Raw genomic sequence first — 24,171 nt, 5'->3', positions numbered from 1 at the left:
CATTTCAAAACATAAGCAAAGGGCAATTCCAAGAGAGGGGTGATTTATATATGCAGTCTGCACTTGGCACATGAAGGTTTTATTCAGTAAAACGTGACACTGAGCTCCCCATGCCTGTGCAGGGAGCAGCAGGTGCTCCCAGCTGGATTTGGAAGGGAAAGCTTTGAATGCTTCTAGAGCACACTTCACTCTTCAACACTGCAAACCAGGCACATCCAGTGTTTCTGAAAACTGCACCTGAATCCAAGAGCTGTGAATGATCAGCTTATGAGAGGAAGAAAAGAGCAGGAAACCACAGCAGTCACAGATATTCTGCCACAACCCCCAGTATCAAATGTAGAAATTTACAATGCCAAAAGAAAAGAACACACCCAGAAATCCCTCCCACAAAACCCACAAATGCAGGCCAACAATGAACAATCTCAAATTATTTATTAGGAAAAGACAAAGTACTGTTTCAACATTCGTACAGAACAAATGGCAATAAAACCAGGAAAATAAACTGTAAAAAGTAGGCCCATGACAGAGGAGTTGGTTTATGACAAAGCAAATGAAATCCAAACTTCACTCATGCAAACAAGCAGTAAAGAATTATTTACAGTTTTGATGGGATGAATTACAGCATTGTCCATATTTGGGCCCAAATCAAATTACTCAGTGACATATTAAAGGGATCTAATCTGTACATTCAATAATGAGAATCTATAAAAAGAAAAATAATTTAAACAATTTACAAGAGCTGTATTACAGATGGCATAAAGGCATCATTTACAAGAGCTGTTTAACAGGTGACACAAAGGTATTCATGAGTAATTTATGATGAAAAATTTGTAGCACATATTTTTACATCACATCTTCAGTGTCTGAACAGTAAACAAGAAAGCAGAGACATACCATGAGTGCAATGTAATAGAATAAGGCAACTTAACCAAATGGCTCTTCAGAGAACTTCCATCCTACCAGGGTTTACAAGTTACAAATTTGCCTCTCTGCTTTGCTAACTAAAACAAATACTTGAAGACAGCATCTGGTGATTACAAGGCCTGCATATGATGAGACAATAAATGGAAAATTAAATGTTTGTTTGGTAAAATGCCAAAACTCAAGAATGTAAAAGTGCAGGTTATCTAAAGCCCTCTATACCCTAACACAAACACATTAATTTTCACGTTCTAGGTGCTGTAATTTAATGTCTCAAAATACTAATTCACTAGTCTTTCATAATGCACAATCTGAAACTAATACACCTCCTCCCAAAGCTTGTATTTACAATTTCTTAAACTGATGCCAGAAATTTAAATTGTGAAATGTCAGCAATTTATAGCAAAGGTTAGCAACCAGCACTCTATATTCCAGTTCAGTTTATAGGCAACACTAATTAGCACATTTAGATTTTAAAATTACTTTAAACGGGTATTTCTGACTTTTCAACAGCTTTCCTAAACACTTTCAGTAGTGGCTGACATTCTTGGAAGTTTTAGCAGAGAACAAATGCCAATTGTGTTCTACTTGACACAAATTTGTGCAAAGAGCTACAGTAACAAAACAAGATGAAGATTAACATGGAAATGCAGCTATGAAAACCCATCTGTCTCCTGATGTGCCACGGGCCTCACATAAAGCAGCACAGGAAGCCACACCTGCCAATGACTTGCCACATTAACACACACAGTCCACACAGTCAAAAAAAAAACCAAACCCAAAAGGGAAACTCAAAATAAGGCCAAAGAGTATTGGCAAATGATAAAATTTAAGTCTGTCAAAAAGACCAGGCCATAAATATTTTATTTACAATTTCTATTTAGAATCTTTATTTTCAACAAATGATTTAGCACCAGCAGGAATATGCAAAGTAGCATTACTGTGTTCCCCAGGCAGAAGACCTTGAGGCCAAATCTTGCTCATTAGTTTAAAAGAATGATTTACTGAAGTAACTACACAGTGAGCAGGATTTGACACTCAGTTATGCAAACTGAGATTGCTCAAACATATTCCATTAGCACATTAATAATTACAGACATATTACAGCATCATCTGAGATGTTTTCAAAAGTGTGTTTTTAAGAATACTTAATATGCTTTCCATGTGTGATGCAAATGAAACTAATAAAACAGGCTTCTTTGCAGACTTTTGTTAACTTAGAGAATTACTAATTTTACCACAGTTGACAAAATACTGGTGATGTATTTTGGAATACATCAGTAAAACTTTAAAGAACTTTGAGCAGGAATTATTTTTCTACACTGTATTTTTTTAATCTCCCATGGTCATGTCTGAGGACTGAATTCTCCCATTTTATTCACAGTGATTGTGAAACCCACCAGCTGTGACTGTGCATTAATGGGAAGTGAAAGAATTACCACACCCAAACAGAAACTGTGTGTCCCCAGCTCTGCACTGGGACCTACAGGCCTTGCTCAAACACTTCCAACCTGACCCACAGATGTTTGTTCACTTTTTAACCTCAGCAAAGCTCTGTTACATATTATATGGTTTTTAAGTCTACATAAAAAGATGTAGATAAGAAAAAAAGAAGTGACAAAGGAAAGAATTAGTCTTGCTCTAACTAGAACTGACCAGAACTAGCTCCACAGAACCACACTGACCTCCACCTCTGCTCTGAAGTCACTTCCTCAGGATTACAGTGGTATCCAGAATGTCCACAATGAAAGTGATATTTAAAAACAAGTTGACTGCAAATTTATTCATTAATGAAAATTATTGACTTGATGTGAAAGACACCATCTAATCTTTATCTAGCAGAGATCTACTCTAGATAAAAGACCCTTTAATTAGTTCCAAATGTTAAAACCCCATTGCTATTTTGAAATACTTAGAAATGATAAGTTATTTCAATAGATCTGGAAGCAGGTGTTTCTTGAAAATCTGTATTGGGTCTTGGTCTTTGTCTCTACAAAGAGTATTACAGCCCTCACAGGCACCTTGCATCTACACCAACTCAAGGGCAAGCAGGAATGTCACAGTAGCACTGAAGGAGCAGATGATCCATCAGGAGAAGGCAGAGCTTTTGATTATACAGCTGAGGCTTTTGATTATACAGTGGGGCAAGGTGGGTGGTTTCTCTTCTTTCCATCCTGGAACTCTCAGTTATGAGCACCTGTTGGCAGAACCACACAAGTGCTTGAGGGAGTTAAACATCTTCAAAAGGCAGGGCAGACACCTGAACACACTTTGGAACTCTTGAGCAAACTAAGACACAGAGTGCATCACTGCAGCTTCTCTCTGAACTCCTAAATGTATCAAGACTTTACTAAAAAGAATGAAAAATTGTTTGTATTTAAACCTCTGCTCAGTTCAGTAAAGAACACTGAGGATGTTTTAATTCCAGCCTGTTAAATATTCAAGATGTATTGTAAGAGTTCCCCTTTCATTCAAACTGCAATTACCCAAGTAGACTCAGAAAGGTCAAAGTGGTTATGTTTAATAGCTTGGAATAACTTCACCTAAGATTGAACTTCTCTACCCAGAAATAAACAGCACTTATCTCATTATAAACTTGCATGATTTTTAGGGAGATAATGATACAATGAAACTGTGCATAATACTTGAAAGGACCAAGCTGGAGGGATAAGACCAAGAAATGCAAAATCCTTACCCCAAGACTAAGGGCTACAGGGATAGGAAGCCAGAAACCTGATGATTTTTTCCTGGTATCTCCTGCTACACTGGATTAAAGGGATCATCTCCACGGCCAATAAAATTACCTGCCATTTCTCTGGTAAGTATATTGGTTAGGAAACCTCATGGAAAAAGTCCCAGTACCATAAAATTGGCATTATATGAAGAACTCAAAAGGCACTGACATGGCTGACTGAGCTGCAAATGATTACACATTCAAAATGGGTCTTACAATTTACTTTCAAGAACTATCACAGAACTTTCCTCTAGAAAGTGGTTCCACTTGAGAAGACCACAGTAATCCTGAGAAAACTCCACATTTTCTCTACTGTAGTACATCACACTGAATCAATTCACCCTAAAGCTGCTTCAGCCAATTAGCTCTGAGGAAAAGAAATGGCAAGGGTGAAAGTAAAAACAGACTCTAGCAGGAAAAAGCAACTTACTTCAGTGACTCATATAAAAGAGACAAGCATATTCAACCTGTTTACAAGAGAATTTAGAAGAAAAGACATTAAGGCTTATCTTGCAACTATTTGTGATGCCTATCATTTCTCCTGGTGGTACAGTCAATCTTTGGAGACTCTAGTAACAAGTTCTAAGCTGACAGAAAATGAGATGAAACCCAAAGATGTGGCTTAAACACAGGACCCCTGGGCTTTACAGCAGGGCTTGACAACTGCTGTGGTTGCTCTTGTAATGAAGTAACAATTGTGCTGATAAAATTAGCAACAGAAAGCCAATTTTTTTAGAAGCTCAAGGGAAATAAAACAGAGGTAGGGCATACTTTTTGATTCTCACAGTAGTTTCTATACAGTACAGCTATTCAAGAATTACTCCATTTGCTTATTTTGTAACTCTGTACAGTTTACTTTAAAAAATGTATGTTAGGTGACATCAACTTCAATTGGTTTAATGAACTATGGGTATTAGGTAATCATCTTCTATATGTGCTTTTGGTTAAATATACAAGTAGCTTCTAACTACTGCTTCAAGAGGACTGAGTATCACAAATGAAGGAGCAATAAACATGGACTAAAGGAACTGTTTCTAATGGAGCTGTAGTATGTCTCCTGAAGCACCCTTTGCAAGTAAAATATGCAGTTAGTTTGCAAAATTTTCAGCAGGCTGCCAGAACATTCAGAAAATTAAGTTTATACACAGTTTTATAACCAAATAAAGGTTACTTTTGATAGTCAATCCTAACTCAAAAGAACAGTTTACAGCATGTATAAAGACATTCTAGAAAAACTGTATTCACTTATTTTCTGAAGTGCTCTGATTTAGCATTAGATCAGCTGAACTGTAAGTGTAATTTTTAGTTGTTTATGTCTATAGTGAAACATCAAAGCAAGCACAATGGAAATGTAGTACAGGTACCAGGAAAAGCAACAATAAATGGAACTGCATCTGTGATTAGCATTGCACTTAATGAGTTGCCTACTCTAAGGTACTGTACTCTTAAAGGACCACAGAGAATTTTAAAAGCAAAAACCTGTGATGTTAGTTTGGGGCTGTGAATTTTGAGAAAGAGAAGAGTGAAAATAGCACAGGGGTTTCTAACACAAGGGGGATGTATCTGTAAATACAACACAGCCATGCTGTGGAATACTCGAGCAATCAGTTTTAAAAACCTTAAACCCCAAGATATGAACGTGTTTGGGTCTGGCTGCTCCTCATGCACTTACAGGAAATAAATTTAACAGGAAAATATCACAAAATTGGGTAGCTTTAGTCCACAAAAAGTCATATAGCTACTGACTGTATAATAGTCCTGTAAGTTTAAGATCTCATGCCCTGGCTTCAGGACTGAAGTTACTGTAATAATCACAACTGTAAATTTTAGAAATCTGCAGAAAACCCCAAAAACCAGTTCCAGAGTATGGATTTTATCCCAAGGCCACAATTTGATGAATGGTTCCATATTGCAAGTGCATTAAATATTGGTCCATTTGCTGCTGCAATACAAACTCTGATGTCCTCAACTTCCCAAAACAAACTTCCAAATTCAAAAGTAACCTTTCAACTTCAACATCTGCTTGAATTCTGATCAACTCTTACAAAATTACAGGGAAATCACAACTTCAAATCACTCAGATGGGGCAAAAACTTTTCCAAACCTCTACAGAAATAAGCCAAAGCATCAGAATTATGAGGTCCCATAATTAGTTTATTTTATAAGGATTTAGGGTACCTTTACAAATGATGATTCATGATGGCAGAATTTATGAGGCCAAAAAAACAAACACAAAAAGTAATCCAGAAGGCATTTTGGAAGTCATGTCCTCAAAAAGAAAAAAAAATTTAAAAAATCTTCCTCCCAAAACCTGCCTTTATTAATCACTGAACTCGTTTCTAAATCCAATCAAAGACAGAGGAATCTTCCCAAAATACCAGCTGAAGCTTCCAATAAATTAAGGTATCTTCATGAAACCTTCAAAATATCAACTGCTTAATCTGCTGCTTTGGCTGATTCTCTGTGTTTCTGTTCTTCCCACTGGAAATTAAAGAACTAATATTACACATAAAAATAAAATAATTATTATGTTTACTGTGGGAAGCAATTGTCTACAGTTTCCTCATCTTGTCAATAGTACCTGGCTGTCTTTTGTTTTCTGTAAGTACACATAAAATTGTGCTCATAATAACAGTATAACTAATGAAAATAATTTTTTAGTCATCAATTCTATATATAAACTGATGGGCCTAAACCTGCAATATTTGCATCCTGAGCACTTAAGGGTTTGGCATTCCTTCTTCTGGAATTTCTGGGAAGTTGTTTTCAGAGGATGTATTGCATATTAGAAGTTCACTACTGGCTACACATACCAAAGAACATAAACTATAGCCACAAACAGTTCACTTGCCAATGCCCAGCAGAGTGAAACCCCGTTCCTTACAACAGCAATACTCAGTAGCTTCATCACTTCTTAAAAAGAGTTACAGAAAATCAGCTATTTTCGTCTCCCCTCCCCAGATTTAGTTCCCATCGACATAAACAAGTGTCATTCAGGTGGAAAATAGTTCAGTGTAGTGACATCTGGGATCTCAACTGAAATTTGGCAGCCCAAGCAGAGCACCAACAGCTCCAAAGTATCCCTGTAAAAAAAAGAAAAATCAACTTTAGGTAGGGTATTAAATTCTGCAGTAATCACATTTTAGTGACAACAATTATCTGATGGATCAATGCTACAGAAAGAACATGATACACTTTTAATATATAATGTTTCACAGTAATTAAGGCTTTGTGAAACAAACATTTTATCCTTCTTATCTAGCTTGACTTTAGGAGGTTTCCTGCCTCACCATACACTGCAGGATCACTGGGACAGGTATCAGTGACTCCTAAAGCATGGCAATCAGGTTTGGCTTTTTCTTCCTAGAGAAGCTGCATCTTTTGCTTACTGAAACATCTTCAATTATTCCTAAAGTAAAAGTGAAAAATTCCTCCAATTATATCCTTACATCACACTTTTGGACTGTCTATCTACCTGCATGCAAAGAACAACGTTCTCATGTTGAATTATTTTTCCCCTGTGGACTGAAATCTTCCCCCTCCCTATAACTAAGCAGTATTCAAGTGTTTAGAATATACACTTGACCAAATGTGAGTTTAAAATTTACCCAAGAAAAATCTGAAGAGGGCAGAACTAACAAGGAACCATTCCACTGCTACTGTGGCCATCAGAACAGACTGTCAGTCTTGGGATAAGCAATAAAGGAAAAGAGTTGTGAAAATCAACTGAAGGGAATAGATGGAATGCTGTCATATTTTCAGACCAAGAAACTGAGGACAAAAATTCCCAACCCACTGCCCAGAAGCTGCAAGTCAGCAACTGTTGCACCTGTGACTAATACTGATTGCTCGTATTTTAACCAAACCAGGTCAAAGCTCTCAATACTGCATACTGAGACAGCAGAAGCTGCCCAAAAGCAGGTTATTCTCAAAGCAAAAGATCACTACAACAGCTCTGAGGGGTCTGTTGTGGAATGAAAACAGGCCTTGTCAAAGCAGTCTTGACTTTCAAGACATTGCTCAAGCTCAGCTGAGAACAATGCAAGTGTTTCAGAGGGCCAAGCTTTACATTTCTGCACTCTTTGGAACACAATACTTACTGTTGTTTCCACCCAAACCCAAGGAAGACTGCTGACCCTTAGCACAGAGTTTAACATTTTGCTGTCCCTCTCCAGAGATCCACAGCATGAACTGAGAAACCCCAAAGTGACTGAACTACTTCCCTGGCAGAAAACTGTTCCCAGAGAACCAATTCAGCAAGACAAACCTCCTGTTATTTCTAATATTTACTGAGCACTTGGTGCCTCAGGATATCACACATGAGAGCCACTCAGTAGAGGCCTTTCTGATTTATGGTGAAACAGTACACACAGATAAATGAGCCACAGCATACCTCATGTTCTAGGAACAAGGCCTTCAGCTGACCTTTTGACCAGTAATCCAGTGCATATGCAAGAAGCTTCATTGACAAAGTATTCACACGCAAAAAGTTGCCAACAAACACAACTCTGTTTATTTTCTAAAAAAAAAAAAAGAAAAACAGCAAAGGATTAAGTCTTTTCACTGTTTAACACGGCTTTGAAAATTAAGCTATGAAAGAGAAGACTGTCTTAAGCAAGGAAAAAACCACAGAAAAACCAAACAACCCACAATTAAAGCATGGTTCCAAAATTTAAAACATGGCATACTTGGGGAGAAGGAAAAATGGTGCAACCCTTGAGAATTAAAGGACTTAATTTACAGACAAGTAGCATTTGTGTTTCAAATTAAGTGAGCATTTTCAGCAATTACACCAAAGAAAGAAGCCAGCTAAGAAAGAAATGAAATGAAAGATACTTCTGTTTGGTAGAGAAGACTCAATGCCTTCATAGCCCTGTACAATGCTGCTTGATCCATATGCAACAAGGCAGCACTGTAAAGAAGCCGAAGGCAGTAAGACATGACAGATGTTCCTTTCATCTCCAGCCCTCACTATACCTCAAGCCTGGCATCACACTAAGAGCACTTGAATATTACCAGTGAGCTGTGAATTTTAATCCAGTCAAATGTAAAAAAGTGAAAATCACTTAATATTCCTCATTAACTGCAGTAAATCCAGCAGTAAGTGAAAACATTAAACACTGGTTTAACGACCCGAGAGAAAGAGCCAAAGAAAATGTAATTGTGTTAGTCCTTAGCACAGTGCTTTAAAAAGCACTTAATTGCAGTAAATAAATGGTCATTTCTAAGTTATTACAATAACTAATATGACAATTCAACCTGTAGTCCAATGAACCATATGCAACTGTTTTTTAACCATCTTGATTAGTTCCCACTGAAGACATGTTGACACATAGTTAAGACACAAAAGCGTAATTCTGCTCTGCTGCAAGAAATCAAAATAATTACATTTATTTCATCTTTAGACATCAGTTCAAGGAACTACTTTGTGTATCCCCATTTGCTATTTCTTAAGGTTTGTAATTCTGTGACATAGCTGGAATTAGACCAAAACCCACTCAGAATAAAGGTAGTTTGTGCAGTTTACAAGTTCTGATTTGTCCTCATTTACTCCCACCCTTAAATAGAAATTGCATAATTTGCTTAAGACATGTGGAATGTACTTTCCACTTCATCTTCATTTTAACTCTTTTGTTATTTAGCTTTGCCACAAAGCAAAAAGCCCAAATTAACACTCACAAAATTACCTTCCTTCTCCAAGACAGACACGAGAGAAAGATAATGAAACGGAGGGAGAAGTTACAATATTAAAACCAGAAAATATAATTAATCTGGCTTCGAAGCAAAAGGAGGACTACTGCAGCTAACAGGGCTGTTGATACTTCTGAGACAATCACATGCAAAGATTTGCAGTAGAAGTCTAAATTCAGTTACCCAGGGTCTTCTCCAAGAAAGCTATTACTAAACCTCATTTTATCCCAAGTTTGTTGTTAATGAAGGAAGAAATCCCTGCTGCTCAGACTCTCATGTCTTCTATGCCTAAAGTCAGTATTCTTCCACAGCTTTTTGGCTATCCACACTAATACTGAACCAATTCTGGTTCTTTTTTGAACTTTGAGAAACAGAAGATGGCAGGAAACCTTCTCTGTACCAACCAGCAAGATGAGAGGTGCCAAAGCAATTTTAAAGTCTCAAGAGCTAGAAAAAATTAAAAATAATGTTTATCTAGAAACAAGGCTTTGATCAGAGGATAATTTCAGCTTGGAGAAACTGCTGGAGGCCATCATTATGCACTGCTTAAAGCAGGACTTTCAGCAGCTTACATGCTGCAGTTGCTCAAGCCGTGTATTTTGAAAGCTCCAAGCAGAGTTTGTCTCTGAGTCCATGTCTCAGGGCTGGATGCATTCCCTGGGTGATCCTGCCTTGGCAGGGGAGCTGGACTACATCATCTCCAGGAGTCCTCTGCAACCCCAGCTGCTCTGTGGTTAAAGCACTAGGAATTGCTTCAGAATATTTTGACTGTCTCTGGAGAAGTGGGACAAGGATGTCTTTGCCAAAGGGGAGGGTACCTGACGAGGAGCTTTGTTAAAGAATGCAGCCCAAAACCTGCAGGTAAGCGCAGGATTTTCTGTGTTGTGATGAAGGACCTGAAGTCCCCTTGCTAAAGCAGAGTGATTGTAGGCCCAGCTCGAAGCTACTACATGCATTTCCTCATTTCATTTGAGAATGTATTAAAAGGTTTAAAATTATACACCATTTTAGCAGTCATTTCATGTGAAGACAAATAACAGAGCTGTAGACAGATCATTTCCTGGTCAGGTTTTACCTCATTTACTGCACACATCCGGGCAATAGAGCCAATGTTATTGGTGATGGTGACCAGTATGGCTCTAGCAAGATCTTCTTTACTGACAGACTCCCTCTTCTCTTTGTAGATCATATTCCCAAAACTACAACAGGAGAAATGGCCATGAGTTACAAAGTGATTCATGTGCATTTGAAATAATTTCAAAATGGATGTTTTCATGCTGTAACAAAACCTGTGTCTCATGTTTTCTCTTTGAGGAACTTGCTTTTTAAGTTTGTATTAAATACAGCAATTTCACACTACAGCTCTATTTATTCCTTCACAGGAATCAGTAAATTGTGTTACAATAACAGCCCCCCAGCAAATTATTTTTGTTCAGATTGCTGACTTCCATGAAGAACCACCTACAGTAAAACAATTTTATTCTTCACAGAAGACTACTCTGCAAATCTAGTCACTGTAAATTATGTCACTGCTTGATGGGTAAATCCTCCACTTCTCATGCTTGCTTCCTCACAAACACCTATACAATCTTTTATTCTCAAACTAGAAGAAAACTATGAATTGAACAATTTTATGATGGAACACAACCCTCTGAAACAAAATGAACAGAGACAGAATGCAATTTAGGTTGCAGAAATGAAGTGTTCTGGATCAGAAGGGCACTTCCCTTACCATGCCCAGCACAAAAGAAAAGACAAGAATTCATAGCTACGTGTGATATTTTACCAGCAAAGACTCTGAGCCAGATCTAAGTCAGTTTGGAGAGCAAGAATCCTGATTATTGTAGAGCTCAAAAAGCCATTAAAAGCTCTTAAGGATCTTAAAAAGCAAATGAGAACAGAAAGTACCAACATAAAGCAAGGTAAAACGTTATTGACTGAAGAGTAAAGTTCACACATATTAAAACCTCTCAGCACATGGGCTCTCAAGAGGCCTGGACTCAGGTGGCTGGAGAGGGAGAACAATTAAGTTGCCATGAATTATGATTCCCTATGGAATAACAGCAAAGATTTAATGAACACTCTTATGTACATATTAGTTTCGCTTGCAGAGTTTATTTTTCTTATCTTTTGTAAGGGCAGTGAAGCTGTAATATCATTGATGATATTCCCCAATGGAAATAATGTGTGCAGCTGTGACAAAAGTCCTCTGCTGATGACAATGACATTCTCATGGTGCAAACTGTTTGTGTTCAACAGCCCTCTTCAGTGAGAAAAGTAGTTAAAACATTACATCAGGTGTCTGTTGTGACAACCACATTTCCAAAAAAAATTAGGAATTGCTCCACTGTAAGAGCAACATAAAAGCCATCTCCCACTCACCTTCCCTCTAGACAATGGCTCTACTAAAAGACTCTAGGTAATATAAAAAGAAATTTGCACTTTTTCCCCTCTCTTCTACTGATTTTGACTGGGACAAAATTAATTTTCTTCCTAGTAGCTGTGTGCTGGTTTTAGCTGGGAGAGTTAATTCTCTTCATTGTAGCTACCATGGAGCTGTGTTTTGGACTTGTGCTGGAAACTGTTGATAACACAGGGATGTTTTTGTTATGCTGAGCAGTCAAGGCCTTTTCTGCTCCTCACTGCACCCCACCAGTGAGCACAATGGGGGTGCACAAAGAGTGGGGAGGAGACCATTCTGTTCTGTTCCATTTCTGTCCTGTTCAACACTCCTTATCTAACACACCAGTTTTATTTTTTTCCTCTCAGTTCTCTCCCCCATCTCACTGGAGGGAGTGCCTGAGTGGCTGTGTGGTGTTTAAATACCTGCTGGGTTACAGCACACCACCTCTGCACTCTGTTCCTGCTATCACCTCGTGTTCCCTCTGACTCACACAAAGCTGTGCATGAAATACCTCAGGAGGTTTCTTCAATATTGACCTAGCAGGCACCTGCACTTGCACATGGCTTTAAACCAGCAGGAAAGCTGAGGATACATACTTTTAGGATAAAAATGTAACTTGACCACAATAAAACCATGCAGAAAAGCAGTTCTTTCTGCATGAATAGTTTAAGCCTTGCTTTTGAAGCTCCACAAACCAAGAGAAGAATCCACAAAGAGACTCCTGCTTACCTGGATGCTACAGCCCATCCTGGTAAACCAAATCTTTCATAGTCTCCTCCATAAATGTCCCGAACCAGCTTGTCAGCATGTGTGCTGTCTCCTTTGGATGCCATCTCCAGAGCTTCTTCAAAACTTTCACAGCCTGTCAACAAACTGCATAAGCCAAGGAAGGTCCCTCCACCTAGACTAAGGACAGAGAAAACCATTGCTTTTAAACAGCATTTCCTCTCATTAAAGATCCCTGTGTCATTGCCCCATGAGGTAAGAACCCCAACATAGGTTTTTAAATTACCTTGTTCCAGTTACTCTTTTATAGTTGTCTTTGGAATGGACTGATAAAATACTGACTCCTGAACCAATGTTAACAACCAGCAATGGGTATGGATCATCCAGGTTAAAAGGCATCTTTTGGCATCTCTCGGGATCTGAGGCATTTTCAAAATAATAGCACTCTGCCTGGCCATTGAAGCTGACAGAGTCTATGTACAATAAGCCTTTGACAAGGCAGTCAAGCTCATCCAGTTTGTGCAGCTGGAGGTTTCCAATCTGTGTTAAGAAAGAAAAAAAGACTGTGGCAACATGTTCTAACATTGCACAAATGTGCTACAAATTTAGGACTATATTTGTACTGCCCAACTTTAAGAAGCTATCTCACGTGACTAATTCAGGAATTTCAATGCCAACAAAGAATTCAGACCTAATTCTTAATACAAAAATTTAAACTAGCAAGTTAATCTGAGTGTAAATCCAGATCTCAGACCTGAATCAAGAAGAGAGACGCAGTATAAGTATCTGCTTCAGTAAGCTCAAAGATCACTTTTGAATACTAAGACATGACTCCACTGAAAAATTAACAATATTTTTCATCAATTTAAATCAATAAAAAGGTCATCAAATACCCTAGAGGCCCCACTGAGTGTCATCTTGGTGGAACTCATATCTGAAAATCTGTTCAAGGTTTGTTGGGTTCCTCCCCCACCTCACAAGTCAAAACAGTAATTTCTAAGCTATCAGCATATAAAAAGCTCAATGGCATTGTACTAACTATCCTTGCAACTTCATTAACACTCCAAGGATCACAGGAAAACCACAGGTCAGAAATTCTGCAGGGCTTAAGGCTCTCTACAGTTCTGCATCTGATATTTAAGCTGCTGTTCTCTCATAAAGCACAAAGACAACTAACTGGTGCTGTGGATTCCAGGAAGGCTGGAACTCCTCACCATACTAAAATTAGTATTAAAATATATTAGAGCTCTCCAGTTTTTCAAACTACAGGTTATTTTCACAGGTTATTTTCAAACTACAGGTTATTTTAACCCATCAGCTTCAGGCAGAGGCAGGGCAGGCTACCTACTGTGCGAAAATCTTCCTCGAACTTGTAGGCGCCACCGCCGGTGGCACAGAGCACCGTGTGTAGTGTTGAGAAGTTTTTGTTTCTTCCCATTTGGATAAAGGTAGGCAAATCATGAGTTGGGAACCGAATAAAGTGCAAGTTTCCTCTTCGAGCAAAAATGGTTAAGTCTTTCAGCTCCAGGTGGACGTCCCGAATGCCAGTGGATCCGTAGGCGACGTTGGAGGTCAGGTATTTGCGGATGCTCTTCAGGCTTTCCACCTCCTCCTGCTCCTCCTCTGCAGTGATGTCAATAGGTTCAAAATAGGCCAGTTTGACCAAGGTTCCCCCAATGTCCATGCCAAACCATGGGAAAGCTGTGAAGATACAAGAATGAGCCATTAGGTTTGTGGAAGAGCAAAAGCCACACATGGAGTTTAAGATTAACCCGGGTTGTACTTTTCAACAAGACAGACATTAAGAAGAAAGGAAAAAGGAACAGGAAAAAGACCTTTTTTCCTCACAGGAAAAAAGAACTAGTGCTCATTTCAATTACCTGACCTTAAATATCTCTCTGGCTTCATGTAAAAATAGAAAAACGAACAATGCTACACATTTAAATGCTATAAGGTGCTCAGAAAGCTCAACTAAAAACTCCTCAAACTATACCCTATCTTTCAGACCAATTCATAAACAAAATTCAACCACTTTTTTTTTAATTGAGAATAAAGGATTAAAATAACCTTCACTTCTAAAATAACAGCTCTGACGTAGTTCAGCACAATACTGCAATGCACACTTGAAGAAAGCAGGTTACACATTACAGCTGACAACAGGGGCAGCCCAGGTACTCCTCCTCTACCAGTCCCTCACATAATGTGGTTGTTGAGAGGAAATTTATTTGCATGCACTTTAAAACTTGACACAGTTAAGATGCCTAATTTCTATCTCTTGAAGTCAAAGGGATGACAAAACGTCCTATTAAAAAGTGCAAGCAAAGAGAAAATTAATATTACTGAATTTAGGTTCCATGTTTTGGTTTCTTTCCTTTTTTTTTGGTGCCTTGGCTAGGAAGGGGGAATTTCTGTACTACAAATTAACAGCACTAAACTACAAGTGCTTTGCCTTTATCCCTTATGTGGGATGACTGCAGTTCCTAAAACGGATTTTGTTTATGACATGTATGACCAAAGTTTGAACATGCCTGTATCAATAAATATTCCTAACTAAGTGCAGTGAAACAGATACTTAGAAACCCTACAGCAAAAAGACAACATCTTCAACTGAGAGCTTTCCCACTGTCATTTCCCAGAAACAGTTTAAAAAAGATCCTGGATATCCAGCTGGGAAGATCATATTCTATTTCCTAACTGATACTGTAACTCACTCAGTTTTGCCTCCTCTTTTTATCTCTTCAGATGTAATTTATATCTGACAGAAGCATGAAACTCAGGAACAAAACCAGAAAGATGTTAATATGCTTATCATGAGCAAGATGCAATTACACTGTATTTACATTACCAGTGGGATCTATGCTTGAGAAGAATGACCTACCAAAATATTGTAGTGTATTTAGGCAAGGCTGGCTGTCTGTCCATTTATTTATTGAGTGCTAAACTTAAGAAGGAAATGAGACTTCAACTTTCAGAAATGGGCATCAAGAGAATATTGTCAGATATTAACTAAAAAAAAATCAGTTGGTTATCTTACCTTGATAAACTAAATTTAAATACAAAGGTAAATTCTGTGAGGAAAATGTAGTTTGAAGTAGAAATGAAGAAGTTTTATAAACCTGCTTATCTTTTCTATAAAGCTGAGGACTAAGCATAAGACTGAGCATAGAGACACACATGAATAGAGTCTGTGACTGCATGCCAGCCTTCTTCACCCTGAGACTCTGGACAAAAGAAAATCTGTCATCTTACTGTTTGACCACAATTAGCTGAGGATTTATTAAGGGACCTCACCAAGTTTCAACCCCTTGCAATAAACAGTGCCACAAGAAGAAAACTGAAGAAGGGCACTTGATTCACCCAGCAGACCAGAAAGTGCCTGGAGGAGTCAATCCAACCCATGCAGAATTTAACTAGGACACCCCAAGCCAAGCACTACCTGGATTCCACCTAGTGAATAACTGAGATCTTGTTCTCCAAAACAGGAAAGAGGGGGGAACAGCTGGAAGTTCATGTGATGAGTTTAAGGATGATTTGGTGCAAGTCATGCCTGTTTGTCAGAAGATCCACTCCATCCCATGCTAAATGATCCAAAAAGCTTTTGCAAATACAGCATTAGTCATGCCTCTCTAAGTCCTAAGGTTTAAGGATCTTGTACACCAAGTAAAAACAAGAACAGCTGAACTGTACATTTATTCCATAATTTAAATGAGAATACATTTTATGCTGAAAAATGGGATCATGCTGTACAAGATCAGTTTTCTGGGTTAACTGAGTGATCTTAACAGCCATTTACAGACTTTGAAACTGAAGAAATAGGTCAGCTTCCACCCGTGGCAAACCCCAGGACGTTTTACATTTTTCTATTGAAAATTTGTGAAGATTTGGCTGGCAATACATTGCTCAAGTTTCATTTGCAAGGTGGAGGAGTTCTGACAAGCAACTGGGCCCACGTACTGTTAACTTAGTCCTTATAGCAGCAAGAAGGTGTTACACAAGGATTCCTGTGCATGCAAGCCACTCTTGATTGATTTCTGTGGATTTTATTACAGGTGCAGCCAGGAGAATGAAAGCCATTTTGGTTTCCAAACACAGGAGGGGATCTACATACACACAAATGGCAAGGGCACAATCAGTTGGGACTGCAAGGATACAAGATTTATCTATGCCTGAGCTGTCTTTAAATAATAGAAATACACTGATTCTACTGAATTTGAATGTAACTGTACATGGAAACTGTACATGGACACAACATGGAAACCTCATGAACCTTCCTCTTACTGCTGCAGGTTTGCTTAGGGTAGATCTTGGCTCAGCATCCATCATATCTGGATGCAGGGATACATAAATGACTCTACAAAAGGTATTTTTATACTTATATTTGTGGGTCAGGCTTCTCTGAGAGATTTAAGAACAGAATGGCAGCAGCAAAACTTTTAGAAAAAAATATCCCCAGCCATCAGCTTGATCCTTTCAGCAGTCACAGTTACAGAAGCATGTCAAGATGAGGCCAATGCCAATCACACAACCTTTTTTTTCAAGCTTACAGGTCTGCAGATACTAGGTTTGAAGACTTGCACAACTGTAACCATCATTCCACAGCTTCAATCCATGAGGAGAGTCAATTCCCCTGCACTAAAGCTGGACTTTTTTTCCACAGCTCTGTGGGGATTAGATAATTAAAAGATTTTTTTAGCTCTTCCTCTTGACTGTTACTCCCAGGAATATTCCACAAAAAGTGATGCACAGCTCAGAGATATTCCTTGCTGAGAATTTAACTGCTATTCACAGAACAAATCCAGGGCCCAACTTTTCAAAGTTCACCTCCTCTCTGCAGTGGTCAGTCACAATTTGAAAAAAGGAAAGGTAAGAATCCAGCTTTTTATTTAACAAGCCCAACTGCTTGCATAAACTATATAAAATTCTTTCACCCATTTTGCTTTTAGGAAGTCAGGCCAGGCTCTACTTAAGAATACACAAAATACAGATCCATACTATCCAAGAAGAGACAGATATATGAAGTAGAACACTAACTGGGAAGTCAAAACCCATAAGGTGTTTAATGTGATACTTCACACCAAATTTAACTATCTTCAGGACACCAAGTGGAATACCAAAACATACAACCTCCTTAATTACAAATCCAGATTTGCTTTCACTCCCCAGCTCTGCCAGGAGCCACTCTGGTCCCTACCTAGACACAGCAACCAGAAGCCCTTGCAATAAAGCAACAGATTGCTCAGTACATGCTGTGAAGACAGCTCTGAGGGACAACCTGCTCAGAACTAAAAAAACCCATGATCTTTAAAAGGATTCCCTAGAGCTGCTTCCTGCAATTAGAAAAGTACTTCCCGCAAGGGAAGAGTGCTGTGGTCATGTAATGATGGAGCAGTTGTGCTGAGTAAGAAAACCCATGCTGGTGTGGCTGCTGCTTGTTATTTAAACCTTAATCATCTTTAGAGATAGCACAGGGAAGCCTCATTCTCTTGTGTCTGCACTTCTCAAGTTCGTGCTGTACACAGTCACTGGCAGCAGTCTTAAGGTTACTTATATCTTATCATATAAGGTCTTTATATGCCAAATGAAATAATTACAGTGCATGTCTTCTTTGTGCCAATGCAAGCACAAAGGCTGAAGTGTTTTCCTTCTTCATGGGTTTTTCAAGGGACCTTTGAAGCTTTCCACCCAGACCATACACTTGTATTCTGATTTGTACTCCCATTCTGGATCCAAAGCTGCAGGAAGTACACACTCAAAGACTTGACTACACCCCCCTTATTCAGTCAAGCCTAAGATTCCTCAGTTTAATGTTCTATTTGTATTTTGCTTTTAAACACCTTTAATACTTCACTTTCCCTGTAAGATAAAGTAACACTCTGGGTGAATCCTGTATAAATTTAACAAGAACCAACCTTCAAAGAAGAGTAGCTAACTCCTAATTCAAGCTGGGAGCTTGACACCATGGGGAAAAAAAATTCACAGCTGTCAGTGACAGCAAAGAACAGCCTACCACATCTTGTGTCATCTCTGTAAGAAAGCTTATGCATTATTAAGAAATGAGACTGTTGCACTCCAAGTACAAACACAGCTTGGGGAACAGCTGCCAAAGGGTGCCGAAGTTCATGATAATGTACAGCCTTAAAATACAACAAAGGAAAATGATCATGAAATCCACAAAAACTTAAACTTACTCCTGCCAGCACTGCAATAGTTCTTTATGGAAGTGAAGTAAACAGTATCATCAGTTCTGATGCCCAAAACTTATCTAATTCAGCCTAGTACGTAGCCTTTGGTACCAAAACTAACCTTGATCCCATTCTTATCTGAATACTGACAAGGCAAACAACTTTTTAAAAGTTCTACTGAACTATTACACAGTTAGTGTTTATAAACACAAACTAAATGCATTTTGCAGAGTCTCCAAATACATTTTCTTATGTGTATGTGCATCCATTCTTATACTTCCAGCATTTCCCTACATCAGTAAGCAGCAAAGTACAACCTGATGGCAAATTTTAAATCAGCTGGGTGCCTAAGGCAGCTAATGTGAGCTATGAGACAAGCTAAGAGAAAACACACCAAAGCTTGCTGAACTGTGAAATTAAATTAAATTAACCTGAGGGCTGGGCAGCAAAATGCCTTTGCTGTGCCCATGAACACCAATCTACATGGCCTATGAGCCTCTACAGAGCAAAACTGCACTTAAGTGTCCTTAGTCCTTGAGACACTGGAGACTTTCTCTCCTTAACAAGTTGTGTAACAGGTTTTTGGTTCAAATATCCCAAGTCCAGCTCAAAATACATTTGGGCTGGACAGAATTAACATGCAAATTAAATGTATCTGACACACCCTGGCACATCCTCCCATTTTCCTTGTGGGAAAACTCCATCACGCTCTGCAAACTCCCACTCAGGCAGCTCTGATCACGCTGCAGAACAGCCCCGTTCACAGTGGGAGGACAGGTGCTAATGGGCAATTACTGGAACTGCTCTTCATGGGCTCTATCGCTGCTACAAGTGGGTACCACATAAAGCTTAATACAAGACAAAATATCGCTGCTTTCAGCTTCTCCCTCCTTGCTCATTCTGGTAATTTTGTTGACATTTCAGCAGCCATCTCTTTGGGGATAGGTGTTATTATGGTGAGATACAGAATGCAGAGGCATAATTTAACACTTAAAGATGCACTGTGTATAACACTTTTAGTATACACTGTTCCTGGCAGTATTAACCCATTATTAGAAATACATTTTTCTACTGCATTCAAATGAGAGCCTCTAACATCTGCTATGGGCTAATAATCAGCTTTCAAGGACCAATAAGAAAATGCTAGGATACTAAAAAACTATGCAGCAAATTCCATGGGAAAAGAATCCATCTATTTATACAGGATTCTCCATCAGTCCAAATGGATTTTTCATCAATTTTACTACACTAATCCTCCACGTGTCCATAATTACATGCTTCCATAGAACCACACTGGAGAAAATAAACTTGAAATTTTCATCTTTCCTTTATATTGATGCAGGATTTTGCAAATCTCTGCAATATACATTCATATATTAGCGTGTCTCAACTCGCCTCAAGGGAAATACAGGCATTTGTTGTCAAACTCTTTTCAATAAACAATCCAAAGGAACAAACTGCAAAAAGTAACACACACAGAGTGTATCAAGTACTGGAAGTCTCTGCCTTTCCTCCAGCACTGGGTCACACTCAGGGCCAAGGGGAAGGGCTCCAGCTCCCCTGGAGAGCACAGCACGCTGGCCCAGTGCTCTGCCTGCCCCCGCCAATGTGCACGGCTCTCTGAATGAGCTCCTGCTCCCTTCCCTTTGGGCAGATCCCACACAGCAGCAGCTCTGCAACACTTGCTGCTCTCACATTTGTCATCTCAACCCACAAATAACCTTTGGAAATCTCCTTGAAAATTGCCAGCCCTTCTTCCCCATGGGCATTTCCTCAGAAGAGCTATCACGCAACTGCTGCTTGGAAGGTTCCTCTGGAGGTCATCTGCTCTGACCTCTCTTACACCAGCAGGAAAACTGCCAACAACCAGATGAGGTCAGCTACAGCTTTGTCCCGTCAACACTTTGAGCCTCAGAAGTTTTTCAAGAATCCTCCAAGAATGGAGACTCCATAACCTCTCCGGCTCCCACTGCTACATTGACTTTAGTAAAAGGTTTTCCTGATCTGAGTTTCTCTTATCTTCCTTTAAAATGCTTGACTCCTCTCATCATCGGCACATGAGATTTAAATGGCCCTTTACTAGCCTCTTTCAAAACAGCCCATCTCAGAAGCTGTGTTCCATAAATTCTGCTGTGTTTCTCACAGCTTTTACTCCATCAAATTAGTGACAGCACCGATCAGGTGAAGATCTGGAAGGGAGGGCCACACAAGCATGTGCAGGCAGGGTACCCACATCAGGAACTCTGAACTGGTTTGGTCTTTCCATTTTACCCTCACCTCTCTCATGCCAACCACTGCATTCAGGCCTTCCTTCCTGATGCTAAACATCACAGACAAAGTACAGGTAGACTAAAGCAATCTGCTCAATTCTACCCTGCAGGTTCTTAAGTTAAGTAACAATTATCCATTTTCCCCAGGACCACATCTGGCTCCATCACAGATGATTAGGTACTCACTTGGTCTGAGGAATGAACACCCAACAATTGTGCTCAAAAGTGTCTACAAGTGCCTTAGCCAAATGATTTGTAAACAGCCTATAAGTGGTATTGTGAGCCCAACTCAGCTTTCATGTCCATGTGAGCATTTAAGCCAAACTGAAAGCAGTATTTGGGTACCAGAGACCCTGAACAACAATTTCCACCTTCAGGGCTTCTGTAGACCTGGTCCTCTTCAAACATTCAACTGCTCTCTCAGTGTGACTAACCATGAGCAGAAATCTGCAGACTGAGTCTAAAGTTCACTGCCTAAGAAACTCTGTGCTATTATCTTTTAAAAAGCCACCAGCTCCAAAGCGTGTTCAAGAGTCAAGAAGAAATAAACAACGTAGTTTGACACTGTATCCTGCCCCTCCTACGTATGTAGTTCCAACTGTTTCTAATTCCCATCATGAAAACAACATCAAAGTTCAAATTCAAGACCTGGAAGAGTGTAACTACAACTGCAGCATATTTGAGCAGTTAAAATTTCTTGGTAGCATTTGCACTGTTATTTAACCACGAGGCTTAAATCCACCACTACAGAAAACAAAGGCTTTGAGGTCCAGCAGAGACAGTCCTGAAATTAGCAGGTTTCTACAGCAGGAGCAGCCATAGTCTCCCCATTCTAATTCTCAAACCACTATAACATTTTGCAGCCAGATACTGCTGTCTTGATGAGATTTCTTAATATTATACCGGGGAAAACAATGTTGCCTGAACTTTACTCTTCATAAACATTATTACAGTCAATTCAGCAATTTCCACACACTGGCACTAACAAGAGGGGATGGCTACTTGTGTGCTACAAGATAGATATTTAGGGTTTCCCCACCAGACCACAGGAAACAACCTACTTTCAAAGCCTTTTTAGTTATTTCTACAGCTATGCTAATACTTCCTGTGTTAAATATGTGTTTGGTGATTTTCTTCTTCTTGGGCTGCTCAAAAAATAAATTTAAGACCTCACCTTCCAATATCCTGTCTTGGTTGTATGCTGCTCATTAGCCAGTCACGCTGTATGAACCACACGAGGCCTAGAAATTTGGGACTAGGCACTTTCTCTACAGTAACTCATCCTGAAAGTAAGTCCTTAAGTGTGATGCCAAAGAAAAAGATGCTAAACCCAGTGGAGCAAAACCTGCATCCCTTTCAGCTAAGGCACACCTGTATGAGCTTGACAGGTGTGTTGCCTTGCACAGCTGTGCATCTGTTACACTGAGAGCACATCAATTGCATACAGATCAACCATATTCAACCCAAATCTCTCTTTCCAAGACGTAGCTGTAATCTTAAGACGTTTTGTTTATATTCACCTGAGCCTGAATCATGTTCACACTCTCCAAAACAAACGTGGCACTCCAGAATAACACATAGCAAGAAATATTATTACAGCTGTGATTATTAAAGGGGAGAATTCAGAATTTTAGTAAAAGAGTTATATCCAAATATTAGTAAACAGTCTAAAAAGAATTAAAATTGATTAAAAAATCAAAACTGTAGCAACAGCAGCCACCTGCGCAGATGCTCAGCACAGCGGTTAAGTGGTTCATCAAAAAGAGCACCCATCCCCAAGAAACTGATTATATGACTTTCTATTCTAGTCCTTCCGAAGCCAGCACTGAGGATCACCTGAACCCCGACACCTCGCTCAGAGGGACGCACAGGAGCGAGACGCGTCTCTGCGGGCATCTCCCGGCTCCATGGATGGGCACCGCCCGCCGCGCGGCCCCGCGCCCCCTCCCCCGGCCCGGCCTTACACGGCTTCTTGGCATCCTTGATCTTCATGGCGCTGCGGCGGCGGCCCGGCTCGCTGCCGGCCGGGGCGGGTCTCCTGCCGCTCGCCTGATGGGGCGGGCAGCGGCGGCGGCGGCTCCGCGGGGCCGGGCCTCGCTCTCCTGATGCTCCTCGCCCGCCGGGCGCCCGCCTCCCGGGGAGCGGCGCTGGCCGCGCCCGCCGCTACGCCCGCGGCCCGGGCAGGGGCCGCTCCAGCGGCGGCATCGGCGCTCGGGCTGGGGCGGGGAGACGGGGCGGGGCGGCCGCGCTCCGCTCGCGAGGCGCCGAGTGGAGGGAGCCGAGCGGCAGCCGCGGGACGGGCCCCGGGCGGGGGAGCGCGGCGAGACTCCGCTCGGCCGCTCCGTGCAGGAGCGCGGCCCCGGCGCTGCCCCGCGGAACCCCGGCGGACACGGGCCCGGCCGGCACAAGATGGCGGCGGCGCCGGAGCCGCGGCCGCGCACACAAAGGGGCCGGGGCGGCTCCGCGCCCGCCCCGCCGCTGCCGCAGCGCTGCCCCCGCCCGGCGCGGGGCGCGCCGGGAGCCGCAGTCCGGCCGCGCCTACAGCTCCCGGCGGTCCCCGCGCCCTCACAGCAGGGCCCGGGGCCAATGGCCTCGCCTGGGCCGCGGGCACTGGGACACGGGCTCTGACAGGGCACGGGCAGCGGGCACTGACAGGGCACGGGCAGCGGGACACGGGCACTGACAGGGCACGGGCAGCGGGACACGGGCAGCGGGACACAGGCAGCGGGCACTGACAGGGCACGGGCAGCGGGACACGGGCAGCGGGACACGGGCAGCGGGACACAGGCAGCGGGCACTGACAGGGCACGGGCACTGACAGGGCACGGGCAGCGGGACACGGGCACTGACAGGGCACGGGCACTGACAGGGCACGGGCCCCGCGCCGCTCTGACACCCTCAGTCGCAGCCGGGCCCCGGTGTTCGCGCTCTGCGGGTTGCCAGAGCCACGCGAATGTTGTGAAGTGAACGGGCAGTTGGCGTTCGCTTTCATTTCCCCTCGCTCGGACTGAAGTGCTCTCACAATTAAGCACCGGAGCAGTTTGGGAAGTGGCTTCTTTCCTGTGCCTGGACTCCAATGATGGCACCAGTAACTTTATTTCCCTGGAAACTTTGCCTCACCTGCTGCAGCAGGCTGATGTTTAATCACACTATCAGGTGGAAAGCAGCTCTGAGATCACTGAGTCCAGCCTAGCACCGAACACCGCTGTGTTACCTAGAGCAGAGCACCGAGTGCCGTGTCCA

At 41.2% G+C, this 24,171-nt stretch overlaps 1 protein-coding gene across 2 annotated transcripts; it reads right to left on the bottom strand.

The window, feature by feature from the left end:
* Window positions 1–413: 413 nt before the first annotated feature.
* PANK3 (pantothenate kinase 3) lies at window positions 414–23,316 on the bottom strand. 2 transcript variants are annotated; one of them, XM_036391418.2, is made up of 7 exons: window positions 22,893–23,316; window positions 13,825–14,177; window positions 12,763–13,016; window positions 12,480–12,656; window positions 10,422–10,545; window positions 8,049–8,174; window positions 414–6,738 (listed from the first exon to the last, which is right to left on the bottom strand). In XM_036391418.2, exons 1-7 carry the CDS (start codon window positions 22,918–22,920, stop codon window positions 6,688–6,690), a joined length of 1,113 nt encoding a protein of 370 aa, XP_036247311.1. In that variant the 5' UTR covers window positions 22,921–23,316; the 3' UTR covers window positions 414–6,687. The 2 variants fall into 2 exon arrangements, with proteins under 2 accessions (XP_036247311.1, XP_054372370.1); XM_054516395.1 differs by lacking the exon at window positions 22,893–23,316 and adding an exon at window positions 22,798–22,837.
* Between the last annotated feature and the right edge of the window lie 855 nt (window positions 23,317–24,171).

The sequence above is a fragment of the Molothrus ater genome, chromosome 15, assembly GCF_012460135.2.
Source record: "Molothrus ater isolate BHLD 08-10-18 breed brown headed cowbird chromosome 15, BPBGC_Mater_1.1, whole genome shotgun sequence".
NCBI lineage: Eukaryota > Metazoa > Chordata > Aves > Passeriformes > Icteridae > Molothrus > Molothrus ater.
The sequence above is the reverse complement of the archived record's forward strand: the minus strand, read 5'-3'. Positions and strand labels throughout refer to the sequence as shown.